The sequence below is a fragment of the Melopsittacus undulatus genome, chromosome 12 (assembly GCF_012275295.1).
Source record: "Melopsittacus undulatus isolate bMelUnd1 chromosome 12, bMelUnd1.mat.Z, whole genome shotgun sequence".
NCBI classification, from domain to species: Eukaryota; Metazoa; Chordata; class Aves; order Psittaciformes; family Psittaculidae; genus Melopsittacus; species Melopsittacus undulatus.
This window is the reverse complement of record NC_047538.1, coordinates 14,262,221-14,276,137: the sequence shown is the minus strand read 5'-3', so window position 1 is coordinate 14,276,137 and position 13,917 is coordinate 14,262,221. Positions and strand designations below refer to the sequence as shown.

Sequence of the window (13,917 nt, the reverse complement as noted above, 5' to 3'; positions counted from 1 at the left end):
AGATTGCCGTGGAGGCTGCTCACTACAAGGTTCTTGTGAAAGCACCGACACCAGCTTTATGATCCCCAAGCACAATGTGCAGATCCTTCAGGAAAGCACAGTTGAGGTTTACAGTTCAGGTCATGTCCCACATTTACAGAGCAGCACCACAAATAACTGGACCACGTGTTTACAGTAATTTTATTTACAAGTTACCACATGACACCCGTAGTACACTGCAGTTTTTATAACACAATTAGCAGTAAAATAAGTCACATCTAAGAAGAGTAGGAGGCAGCAGAGAAAAATGTGCACAGAGAATGCAGAAAAGCCAGTCAGTTCTAACTGAAAGTAGGTATTTCTCTACAGACTTTGAAAGCGAGGAAGAATATACACGTTGAGAAGAGCAAGTTCTTCAGCCCTGTTATTTCTACAGCATTAAGGTTTTTGTACAGTGACATATTAGTACGATGGATCTACACACTAGCAGTCAAATGCAAGTGGTGGGGAAAAAACTGTCCTAGGATCTTGCCCTTATGAGCACCCAGAAATGGAAAACAAAGCTTCCCTCTTTGAAGGGAAAGTTCTCCAGGGCTGGTTTACTTGCAGAGCCAGCAGCACAGAATTGCTGCTGACGGGGCAGGAGGGACAGAACTTAAGACTAGAGAGTTCCCATGCATTGCATATTGCCTGCGCGGTCTTATCTGCTCTCGAGTTAAGTAGTTGGTGAGCAAAACCAGTTGCAGCATTCCATAAGTCTTTTTACAGTGCCGTGATCTAATAAGGCTGAGCATAGCTTAGCAGAATTCCAAAATCAAGCAGAGAAAAAGGAGCCCTTCCGCTCTCTGATAATCCTTGGCTCTAACGATGCTGGTGTTGAGCCTGGGCCTTTCACAAGAGGAAAAGCGTGGAGGAGCAATTCCGGAGAAACACTCTAGATCTAGATGTATTCTGATGATAAGACTCAGAAGGAAATAAGCTCAATGCAGCATCAGGTGCAACACTTTTCTGCTTCAAAGTACAGCAGCAGCTTTCAGAAAGCAAACAAGTTTTATTCAGGGCCTTTTCTTTTCCCACCCAGACATCTTTAATAGCCTGGAGCAACTGTCAATGCACATGATCCATGCTAGTGGCTGGAAAGACAATGAAAATAAAAGCCGCACAGTAATAATTATTTCCACTACTAACTACACACAGGATATATTGCTTTTGGTACAATGCCATTTATTGTCACAAGAAGAAAACCAGTGATTAAGTTGAACACACATGAATTATGCAGACCTTTGCCATGCTGGAACAACGGCGTGTTACACTTAAGAGAAATGTCACCAAGTCAGCTGTGAAAACAGCTTAATACAGCTCTCCCAAAATCCTAAACATATGCTCAAAACTAAGTCTGTAAAATAAGTTTAGCTACAAAAGAATGCGTAAGAAATGACCACAAGTTTTTTTTCCTTAATCCCTCCAATTTTGTCTGCAGTGCTGCACTTACGCCGCATGTGAGAGCAAACACACGATCAGAACATGTAGCTATAGCAGCATCAACAACGGGCATTTAAGTATTACTGAGTATGTAGCTGGCCTGCAGAAGCTTGTGTTCCCTCCACATCTGTGGCATACCTCATTAAAAAGCCTGCAACAGTATATACATGTATGAAAACTAACAAAACGCTTTTCAAAACCACAGAATGCATTAAAAAGTCTGAAGTTTGAGCTCTTGAGTCTACCATGTCTCAAGTACATGTCAGAGTATTTGTGAGTTTTAACACTTCCAGGAACACAGAAAGATATTGTAGTCAAAATTTCCTTTCAAGTACTGGTTATGGCAATGAAGGGTGAACACGGAGAGACTTGACTAAAAAACCTTCCAGCGTCAGCGAGTCTCAAGCCAAAACACTGAATATTCAGCATTTTTGCATTTGCAGTTTTAAGGCAGAAAAACATGTTCAGGACAAGCCATTTACTCTTGGATCTAACAAAAATCCCCAAAATAACCAAAGCAAACCACCAAAACTCCCTAAAAGGGGCATCTCCAGTCTTGCAGTAATAGCAAATTAAAAGAATTTCCATGGCATTCTTTTACGGCTTTGGGTTTTGGGGTTTTTTTCCTAGAAAAGCCTGAATTTCAAAATAGTTTTTCAATGTGATGAAGCTTGGCAAGAGATGGTGACATTTTCCATTGTTATTTCTGGGTTTTGTATTCAAGGGCAGCATTAACACCATAAGGTGTAATTCAAATCCCTGCCTTAGCTGGTGCCATCCTGGGCATAGCAATGACTGACTGACAGCAGAAGAGAGGCACAACGCAGGCGCCCTCCCAAAGCCAGCGACTGTAACCAGGGCCCAGCTCTGCGACGCCCAAGCTGTGTCCTTGGCTCAGCTTTACAGAACAGAACAAAAAGCAAGCAGAAGTTGAGCTGTGAGGCTGGCTGTAATCTACAGCCATGCGAGATAAAGAACAGTGAGGACAAAGAGAGGGAAGTCATGGAGTGAGTCATAGCAGCTAAAAGGACTTTGGAGAAAGCACCAACATGGAAAGTGTAAAGCCCTAAGGAAGGGAAGTGCTGCTGAAGACAGTAACTCAGCGAGAACAAAGGTCAGCCCAGGCAGAGCAGTAGTGGAAGATGTGGAGCAGCAGGACTTCAGGTGACAGTTAATGCAGTCGAGTGCCACACAAGCTCACAAAATAAATGGAAGCATTTTTAAACTCTATTCATAGATGAGAAAATGCTGCAAACACAACATGCTGTCAAGGTATTTCTTTCTCTTCTGGGAAATCAGAAATGGAATACTTTAGGGCTCCTTTTTCAGTCTCCATGTACAAACATAAGCTACCTCTGTACCAAGTAAAATGAAAAGCTAGAAGGACCACACATTTCTCCAGCACATGGATTAAATGGAAAGACCTTAAGAAAAATGGGCTCTGTGTGACAGGAAGATGAGAGGCAGTTTCAGGGAAGTAAGAGGAAGCTTTCAGTATTCACAAGGTATTTAAAGATTTAGGGTCAAAAAGAGAAAAGTCTGAACCAGGCAACGTTAGACTTCAGGTGGAAATTCCCAACAGCAACCAGGAAACTCAATGGATCTGGGTCTCATGCCGCATCTTGGCCAAATGCATTGTTCTTACATTTAATTTTATAGTCATCCCAGAAAGCCAGTCACCAGACCACACCCTGTGCTTCCAACAATAGGAGTCTTGGGAGAACTTCCAGATTTCCTGCTTACCTCTTCACTGGATTTACATCATTTTAACTAGTGGGATCAATAACCTGTTGTTTATCATCAGAAAGCTCATGTATCCTATAGAAGAAAGACTTTTAGAACAGCCGTAACTTTGTTAGATCCAGCTTGAATAAGACAAAAAGTAAATTGTCACTAGCAAGACACAATGAAAAACCAAAGGTCTGGAAAGCACCTCAAGAAAAGCCAACAAAGTAATTTCTAAGGAGAGCAGGGTCACTGAACAATCCTCACCTCTGCCTTCCATGATCAGCCTTCACATGAGCATCCCATGAGTGGGGCCACATTTCTGATGAGGATGTGAACACTGGCTGCCTGGCAAAGCACCAGGATCTTGGTTTGCAGTCACCAAAGCTGCCTTCAGAACTGGAGATCCAGAACTCTTCTGAAGGTAGCTGAAGAGGTTTACATGTGGTGAAAGGACACATCAGATACCATCAACATGGCACATAACAATGCAATGAAATCTGTGTCTTCTACATGCCTCAAATGGGTTTTAAATGGATTTTTAACCCATTGCCAAGGGCTATTTAATAGAAAATAACAGAAAATGAAATGTGCAGAGGCTGGCATCTTTAACCTGCAGAGAAAGTCCTGCAAAGCTTGATGCCATCAAACCTACACTAGCACCTTTTCAACAAACAGGGCTTAGGCTCAGAAGTGGTTCCTCACAAGCTGCCACAAGTATTTGGGTGCACCATGGCCCCACACAGGCAGCTCAGCTCCCAGAGCATGCCGGGGTTCTTGCTGACACAGGCCAGCTCTATGGGTTTTGACTCCAACAGCTTGAGCGCGCTTGCACTGCTGGAAGCCTGCAGATAAGAGAGGATCAGGTCCAGTTCTGGTGAAATACAGGAAATAGGCATATTTCAAACTAACCTTGCTTCAGTAAGGATTGCAAAAGTGTTATGTCAATCAGCAGCTTGTCAAAACCTCCACCGAGACAAGCTGCACTGCAGTCATACGTTGGAGTAACTCACTGAAGTACACACTGCTGTCAATACAGTGTTCTGCCAGGGGAACAAAGAAAGTGAGAGGCAGCTACAGTCAAGAACATCAGAACATGCATAAACCTACCTATGGTGAAACAAAATTCTGTAATCTTCTGAGGAAAAAATGCATTCTTTGATGTAAAAGCCAAAGAAAGGATGGAGATGAATCCTGACAAGCCCATTCTCGGACTTGTTGCAGACCTGCCAGCTACAGCTAAGCAGTCTTTCGTTTCAGGTCACGTTTCTGGTGCTTTTGTATAAACTAGAGAAGTTTCTAGCTGCCATTATCCAGCTACACCTTTTAAGAGCTCAGTTCTTTGGCACGGTCTGATTTTATGCTAAAAAAAAAATAAACTAAGAACTCATTGAAAGCCCATTACAATGATGCAAACTGATCTGCACTGCTCCCAGAAATCACAGGTCTCAAATCCCTGGCCTTGGGAGGAACCTTTCTGTAGTAAAATGAAAGCATTTGGTCTCTCAGGATTGCTCATGTAATTGTGTTCAAGACTTCACAGGAGCAGTGTGATAACTACACAAATACCCACGTAAAGAATGTCAAAAAAAACTGTGACATCAGACACACTGGAATCCACATGGATTATTCTGTGCTCAACAGTTCAAAACCTTATTTCATAACCGTCTTGCACTGAAGATGAAGCATTTCTGCCTGCCTATAGACTAACTTCATCTGTGGTTTTTCCAATGGCTTGCCCTAATTTAATCTCAAACTGGCACAGCCATACAGTGGAACAAACACTTGAATACTTACAAATATTAAATGTAGGCTACTCATTACTGCAGCACTCGAGTGACAGTCATGTTTTTGGATACGCCAATGAAATACACATCAGTGTATTTGTGGTTTATAAAACAGCAGCTCATTTTAAAGCAAAATTCCAGTCATTCTATATATGCACAGCACTATGCTGATTTGGTAATACAGGGACACAATTTAATGATTTTCTTTGCATTTGTTTTTACAAGATTCAGATGCCAAAAACAAAACAGAACATTAAGTTACCTGATTTTAAAAAGAAAGTCACATACGTTTACAACATCAAAAGAATAAGACGAAATATAAACCTTTGCTACTTACAATTGATCTATACAGATTAACCAAATCACAAATCTGTCACAATATAAACGTTTAATTGTTACAATGAATAAGAACATACAGAAAATGATTTCTTTTTATAAAATCTTCCTTTGCTTTTTATTTTAAACTTACCATTAACTAAATCAGCTATGCAGGACTTGTGGGGTACATGACTAAGAAGGCACCAACAGTACAAAGCAAAGACAAAGCAGTTTTGAGTATTTTAAGAGTGCTCTACACTGATACAACACAAGAAAAGGCAACAATAGTAAGTAAACCAGCTGCAACCTTTAGAAATTTGTTCTAGATTTACAAAGGTAGTCCAACATTTCCTCCAATGCTTCACCTAGTTTGATCACAGCACATGCTACACAAACCACTGTAAGCTTCACTTTACTAATGTGCACTTTTCACTAATTTAGTGTCTTGATTTCAATTGTTAACTAAACCATTTGGAACCACAAATATATTTAAAACTTAGTAAAAGGATTGTTTGGACTCTTTTGTTGAAACCACTGCATTTACAAAAATATTTCCCTTAAAATCTGGGATTGCTTGAAGACATTGCTGTACAAATATAAAAGTACTATGCAAAGGACCAAACTCATGAGTACGTGGTGTGCATGTATAGACCTATATTTATACCATATCACGGTGCTGTAACAACACAATAAATTTATCAATAACCAAGGACTATATAAACTACACTAACATAAGCAAATATATATTAATAAAGTTTAAATCTATAGTACAGTTGCTCAGCAAACATCTTCGACATGGTATAAATATACTGTAGCATATTACAGTGGGCAGCAACGACAGGTTTTTCTTTTTCTCATTCTGTAAGGAAAACCGTGCTCAACTCCTTGGGTTTCATTTGGCCACTGCCGAGCTCTGTCACCACTGCTGCTCCTGACAGCTCACACAGTGCCCAGCCCATGTAGTGTGTTGCACACTGCAGGCTGGTGAGACGTGTAATAGGGATGAGGAAGAGCCCGGCGACAGGCAGGACAGCAGAGAAGGACAGTTACTTGCCAAAGCAGCCGTGAGAATTTTGTTTGCATATTTTTCTTCAGCTGTAAGGTTGGAATGTTTTTGACAGTGAACTGTTTACATTCCTTATTCCCAAAGCATCTTTACCATGAAATATGCGTGTTACTTTGATTAAGAGTTGCTGTTCTCTGCTCTAAAATATAAAAACTACATAAGGAAAAAAATACCTATGCACAATGCTGAAATCACTGACCTAACACAGTGTTGGTATAGGCACCTTCTTTTAAACTATTTTCAAAATCTGACAAAAAAAAATTAAAATCATGCTTCTCCTGTTGACATGTCAAATTCAACCCAATGATGTTCACTGAATTCTGCAAAAGACTGATGAATGCGGTTAGTGATGGAGGCCAACTGGATTCAGCGAAAATAGTGAAGGAAGAAAGCCCAAAAGCACCAGATGTTCAGTAAAGCAAGCCCTTGGCTTCTCACCCGGAGAGACAGAACGCAAGGGCAAGTCTACACCTCCCCAAAAATCCACACTGAAAGAAAGTATTAAAAAGAAGAATTGGGAAAGAGCAGGGTGAAGTAAGCTGCCAAAGTTCTTCCTTAATAAATTACAACTGAGGTGTTACAAACTAATCTCGGTAACAGTCATCTTTCCAACCATGCCAAAAATGAATCCTGTAGTAATGGTGATCGTACAAGTAGCAGAGATTCTAGAAATATTTCGACTTCTCAAAACTGAGTGAGAAAAGCATTTTGGTAAAGATGTGTAGAAGTGTCAAGAGACATTCCTACACTTAGTATCAACAGTCAAGTGCATATTTCAATAGAAATGGTTTTAGCATAGGTTTCACACCACAATTCAACCTGTGCAGTGTCCCAACAATGCTCCTAGTATGTTCCCCGCCACAGAGACTTATGTACCACAGGAACTTCCGAATTGAAAATGCCCTTTAATGATGAACCCATGCATATTTAAAATTAGTTTTGGCAGACTAACACTGAAACTAGAAGAAAAAAAAAATCTGAAATGGAATCCTGTAAGCACCCTTATCTATTGAAGTCTATGTTAATGGCTTTCTAGATTTCTGTCAAGAGCAGACTAAATGGTATTGAGGAAGCCTGGAGTTTCTAACCAACCAGCATCCTTATGTACTACAGTAGAAATTGAACCTGATTTCCATTCAAACACACTACCCAAGAGGAAACCAAAAACTAATTCTTAATGTTAATGTGAAGATATAAGATTTAAATTTATTTCCAGGAATTACAAGTGCATTTTGTTCATATTAGCAAGCAGTCTTTATACAATCCATTCTTCACTGCTGCCAAAATAAAATGAGAAAAAGACAGCAGAGATATGAAAAGCTAAAAATAGAACTATTTTTCCTAAGTTATTTGTTGAATAGCATTTCAGTTGAACACAACTCAGAGGTAACAATAGATTATTTTTTTCTCAATCATAGGCATGTGGCACTTAGACAATCATCTTTGCACAGAAAGCTTTAACAGTCATGCGAGGGCACAGTAATTATTTTAAACAAGGCAAATTTCTCACCACAGAGAGCAGTGGGGAAAGAAAAGGAGGCACTGCACTGGAACATAACACCTAGTAAACTCCACATTATACAATTTCAGTAACAAATACTTGAAAAGATCATTAAAAGGTATACAATTTTAAACATGATTTAGTGCTAGCTTTGTTTGGTTGTCCTAACTCAGCATTATCAGAAAAGTTTGATAGTACTTGACAACAGAACAGTACTTCATGTCACGAGCTCATGGAGGCTTGATTACAAATCACCATAGTGTAGGTTGCAAGAAATGAACTTGAGATGCTGACATGCTGTAGGAGCAAAAGTAAAATCAAACTTTCTCATTTAAAGATGCAGTGTTCCTCTCGGCAAGAATTCTGAATGTCAGTGATTAGACTCAAATGTAAAAACTATCAAACCTCACTTGAAGCGTTTCATTGGCATGCAGGATGTAGACTGAGTTTATTAACATTGTATTTTGGTTTCTCGCTTGCCACCAGACATGGATGCCTTCCACAGAGAAAAGCATTCACCATTAGGTCATCATGCCATTATGTTCTTTGTTAATCTTCCACCACACGGTGAGTAACTATAAGTTGGCGAGCTGCCACTCATTCTCTTTGCACAAGTAGTACTATGCCTCCAACATGGTTAAACTTTAAATGATCTCTTTTAGAAAAGGCAGAGAGAAAAAGGTACAAATTTCATCAATATATGGAAAAAAAATGTTTCTTGTATGAATTCAATTAAGTTGGGCTTCTATGTGGCTCTTACGCTGTATAGAATACCTGTATGTACAGCACAGGACACCCAAAGTGCATAAGCAAGATTAACATGAACACGACTTATGCTGCAATCCATAGCACAATGGTATAACCCCAGCTGGGTGTAACCATTTCTATTTAAAAAGGAAGTGCAAAAAAAATCTGGGATGTCACTGACTTAAAGTGCCCTGAATAGTAGCTTTTCTAAAAAATAAAAACAAAACAAAATAAATGCCAGCGACTTCAGTAAAGTCATAAACCCATAGTTCATGGTGTAAACGTCTTACAGGTTAATGAATTATCTTCGTGGATATTGATCCGGGAGTGAAAGGAACCACTGCATCTTTCAAACCAGAAAGCAAGCAGTTAAAATACGGCCAGCAGTAGATGCACTTACAGTACAGTACTGCCACAGATCAACATGGGCATTACGCATAGGAGTGTCAATTACAATTCTTCAGGCTTAAAAGATTCATTGAAAGCATGAAAAGCCAAAACTACCAGGAACTGCCCTCCTGAATGGCTCAAAGGAGTTAGTGGATAAGCTGAGAGAGGCCACAAGACATGACCAACAATAAAGAACTGGGAAGAGGAACAGCAACGTTTGAGCATGCCCAGTCCTTTAAGTCCTTGTCCTACAAAAAAGAGCAGAGACATATTTCAGAAAGTTTTAACATTGCCTTTTAAAATAAGCATACTTTCCTATTTCTGTGCTTTATGCACACTATGATTGATATGAGTCAGACACAGCAGCACCGATATGTTAAAAAAAAGTCAGAGACAGTAGATATCACTGTGTTACATTTTAAATTAAAACTTTAAATCTTCAAAAGACTAGGAAGATTAATCATAACTAGTGAATGAAGTACAGTATTTAACTGATGAATTAAGTACATTACGTGGTTGTATGAAGCACCTGAAACTTTCACACTGCTTCTCAATGTCTTGACTATAGTCAAGGGGGAAGTTTGAGTGAGACAAACTAGCTGGTAAAGCACAGGGCGGGAGCAAAAAAGGAAGAGACCATTACTGCCTGTTTTAAGCCAGCTGCTGTGGACTGGTCCTCACTGGAATGTCAGCTACTTATGTTTGAACTGCTGTGATGAGGAGCAGCTCATAATTCTAACCACAAATGGCTGGGGCAAACTACCAGCACATCATTACCAAACTAAGTGCAACATTTAAATTTCAGTATCATGTTGGCCAAATCAACTCTTTGTAGTAACATTTAAAGGTAACATTTTTAGCCAGCCAGAAATTTCTGTCATTGGTATCTTTAACCCTAATCTTTTTATCCCTTAATCCCTAATACAACCTAGGTAAGTATGGTTTGGGCAAAGAGGCAAACAGGAGAGATCAGAAACTACAGTTCACCACAATGGTAAGCTACTTGCTCTACTTCCTTGTTACTACAGCCTATTAGTAACAGGCTTTGTCCTAATCTTAAAAATTTCTGTCTACGTGTACTGCTCCTGCCTCTTGTACATAATGAGCTCTAGGAAACACTGATGGGAAATAAGCACCACTCCCAGTAATGTGTCTAGATCTGTTACTATTGGCAACACACAACTAGTAAGAGCCAAATGTATGAACTTCAGATCTACCTATTAAAAGAGTTTCAAATGTTAGTTAGCACACTTCAAGAAGCAAAATACAGTATTTCTAAGGACTTACATTACTTCGTTTGTGAGCTTCTATACATTTGAATATTCAAGCCAGTGGCAACAGAAATTACCCTAGTTAACTAAAAATAAATGTATTTTGATGTTTCCTCACCTGAACTAGCCAAAGGGGTATTCCATAGCACAGCACCTCATGCCCAATATATAAACTAAGGGGGAATCACCCAGAAGGGACTGATGGGCTGGGTATTGGTCAGCAGAGGGTGAGCAATTGTATTGTGCATCACTTGTGTTTTCTGAGCACAACACATTTGTGCTCAGCTGTCCTCTTTGCTTTGTTTTTCTTTTCTAGTCAGAAAACATCAATACTTTAAACTTTTGGTATCACAGAGATTTCACAAGTATTACAAAGATTATTCAGGGCAGTATCTGACCAATTTTGTATGAAACTACTGAGATTTGCAAGCCCCAAGGTATATGAAGTCCAGTTAAGTTCATGGATTTAAAATAAAAATTAAAAAACCTCAGGCAGTGCATATTTTAAATCAGAATTTTAAATCTTCAAGATATTAGAAAGATTAATCAACCAATTTTTGGATATTTAGATACCTATTCTTATCTACTTACACTATGTCAGAGGTACTTAAAAAGTTAAATCATACTGAAGCTTCATGGGATTTTTTCCCTTTAAAATCATTTAAGGGATTTTTCCTCTGTATATTACATTTAAGGAAGATTTCCACTTTTATTTAAAGCATCTGAAGTCATAAGACAAAACAGTCTGCAGTATACGAACAACATTTCCCCTTAAAATGTTTTTGGAATAAAATTTGCATTTCAAAGTGTTACCATAGCTTTCATTCCAAGAAGCAGTATTTAATGTAATTCATAGTCTTTAAACAGTTGCCTGGTTTTCAGGTTACAGCTGACAACTGATTGTCTGGATTCCCCGTAGAACTTTCCATGGGGTAGGCAAAACTAAACTGTTTCTTCAATAACAGACTAGGACTGAGATCACATGAGTAACCACAAAGTTCTCTTTTAACAGGCAGCTACCTTATCAACAGGAAAGGCAAGTTCAACACTTCACTAGTGGCAATAAAATCCAAAACCTCTCCCCCTGCCCAGGTGCTCTCGTGCTGCTGGGACTTTACCTATGCACAATTTAAGATCGATATCCTGGCTGGAATCTAGCAGTTTCCTCAAAAATCAGTTCTTTCAGCTTCTCCTTCGGCAAGTCATCCAACTCCATGTCAAACTTGAAGGGTGCTTCAGCTACAGGCTTAATAATACAAAGAAATGTTATTGCTTTTTTAATATTAATATTACTGTTCTGCTTAATTTCATGTACTCCTTGTATGGGGAAAAAAAAAACCTGAAGATGCGCTTCACACAAGTGCTTAATCCTGTGCAGTCTTCAAGGCAGAACTTGTGATGTTAGTCCTTTGTGTGCTTTATATATTAATTTACCACATTTTAAATCAAGCCATAGTAAGTAGTTACACAAATTTCAACCACAAGTTGAAAATATTTCTTAAAGGCTCAAAATTTAATATCTACCTGAAGAAAAATTAGCTGGAACACTTGTATTTCTCAGAACAAACATATCTGTCCTTTGAGGAAAACTACTGTTTTCCTCATCTACTTCTGTACCAAAAGTAACCTGAAATCTCATCAGATTTGCATTCTAAACCACAGTGAGTTTACATTCAGGGGTTTTAAATGCATAATCTAGTGGGGAACTCAGTCATTCCCCTCCATCTCACACATTATTAAGTAAGACCATAGTGAGCTGAGGAGTTCCGTTTTCAGGAGAGTACACCTTAGCCTCTATTTATTGTGTTACACCTCCAAAATGTTGTACTGGAACAAGAAATACAAAATTTTGGTAAATTGATGCAATTAATTCTTTGACTCCCTTAGAGCAGCAGAAACATTGCCCTTAAACTAACAAACTAACGAAGAAAATAACCTATTAAACCATTAAATTAACATCAACATTTTAACAGTGTCTTTACCTCATCACTTGGATCATAATACTGCTCCAGATATGGATGGGCTAAAGCTTGTTCCACTTCAATCCGCTTATGAGGATTAAAGGTCAACATTTTATCCAACAAATCAAGTGCTAAGAGGGAAAAACAAAGTGAGCAAGAGTTTAATACACACCCCAAGGTATAAAATTGTTACAAACACCAATATTACACAGAAAATACACTTTACCCCAAGTTTTGGGCTTATTTCAATTTACATCTGAAGTTCCCCAGCTGTAGGAGCAGTAACAGAAGCAATAGATTGCTTCCTGCAGCTCAGGCCTCTGCCTGCCCACCTCATTCCCTGGCTACAGCGCCTTTGGCCCAATCTGGTCTTTGGGCTTCACTCAAATCTTTGTGCCAAAAATCCAAATAAAGACAGAGCTTTTCTGAAATAAGTAAGTAATCCAGAATATGTGCTTATTCTGAAAAGAAAACTTGGCTGTTTACTGAAGGAAATGTCATCCAGAAGTCATTAGGAGTTCTAGACCATCACAGTAACTATCCTAGTACAACTAACAGCCCAGGACACACTCCCTAGCCACGATGCAAATATATCCATATTCACGAGATTCATGCAAAATCTGTTTGAGCCATCTCATAAAGAATTCACAAACAACTTGAGGATCCAGTAAGACAGTGAGGCCTGATGAAATTCTGGACAAATGTTACAAATCACAATAGCTGAACAATTGCAGTAACTCTGATGTAACACATTCTCCTTTTCCAATAAAAGAAAACAGAATGATTACGATAGCAAGAAACCCAAAGATATCTGCAGTATCCCAAATTCCAGCTCTTCTCCTCACCACATAATTTATGACACAGAACTTTAATAGAAGCTTTTTACTGTAGAAAAGCAGTTGTAGCTTCACACCAGGATGAGATGTGTACCAAGCACTTCAGAGGAGACTTAACTTTGCCACCGTGTTTAACGGCAGCTTGAAAAAGCTGCAAACTTGCACAGCCACTAACATGAGATATTGTGATGCAGCTCCCAAAGACTGGAACTCACATGCTCAAGCTGTGCTACAGCACATCATGCACAGCGCTTTTCACTGCAGTGCGTGCCAAAGAGCACTTTGAAAAACTGCTCTAAAGCTACTCCAAAGATGCAGATGGGAAGGCGCTACAGAAGCCATGCAAACAGCATGCTCCCCAGCAGCCCAGTGTTATCAGCACTGCTACAGTCTGAGCTGTCAGAAGCCCATGGCAGAAATTTTCACATTGATGAGCACTATTACAAAAGCAGAATAAATCACTGCTGTTTCTCTCGGGGATAATCAGTTCTACACAGCTCCAGCTGCAGACATCAGCTTTTATGTGGTAGTTCACTACCTGATCGTACTCACTGAGAGCAAATTATTTTATTAGTCAAAAAAAAAAAGTGACTTATGAATTGTGTCAGAGCAGGTGAAAGGGCACTGTCCTGTGAATACAGCAGCCCTTACACTGTAGGAAGTGGAATTCAAAAGCCAAGTTAACAGCTATCTGGCCAATCAAAATCATACCTGCCCTTTACTACAGCCTTGCTTTTGTAACTTCTGCTCCACTTATCATAACGGAATTTTTAATCCCATTAAAATTTAACCTTTCACACTTAGACCGATATTATCCCGTTTGATCCAGAGCTGACATACAGTCTGTGCAAACT

The 13,917-nt window shown here is 39.2% G+C and overlaps 1 protein-coding gene across 1 annotated transcript in view; it reads right to left on the bottom strand.

Moving 5' to 3' along the window:
• Positions 1-444: 444 nt before the first annotated feature.
• MAPK1 (mitogen-activated protein kinase 1) overlaps positions 445-13,917 on the bottom strand; it is a 38,876-nt gene continuing 25,403 nt past the window's right edge. The window contains exons 7-9 of the mRNA XM_005147751.4: positions 12,249-12,358; positions 11,385-11,512; positions 445-9,243 (exon numbers count right to left, since the gene is read on the bottom strand). Coding sequence (XP_005147808.2) covers positions 11,396-11,512; positions 12,249-12,358 — 227 coding nt within the window. The 3' untranslated portion in view covers positions 445-9,243; positions 11,385-11,395. The remainder of the gene's footprint in view (positions 9,244-11,384; positions 11,513-12,248; positions 12,359-13,917) is intronic.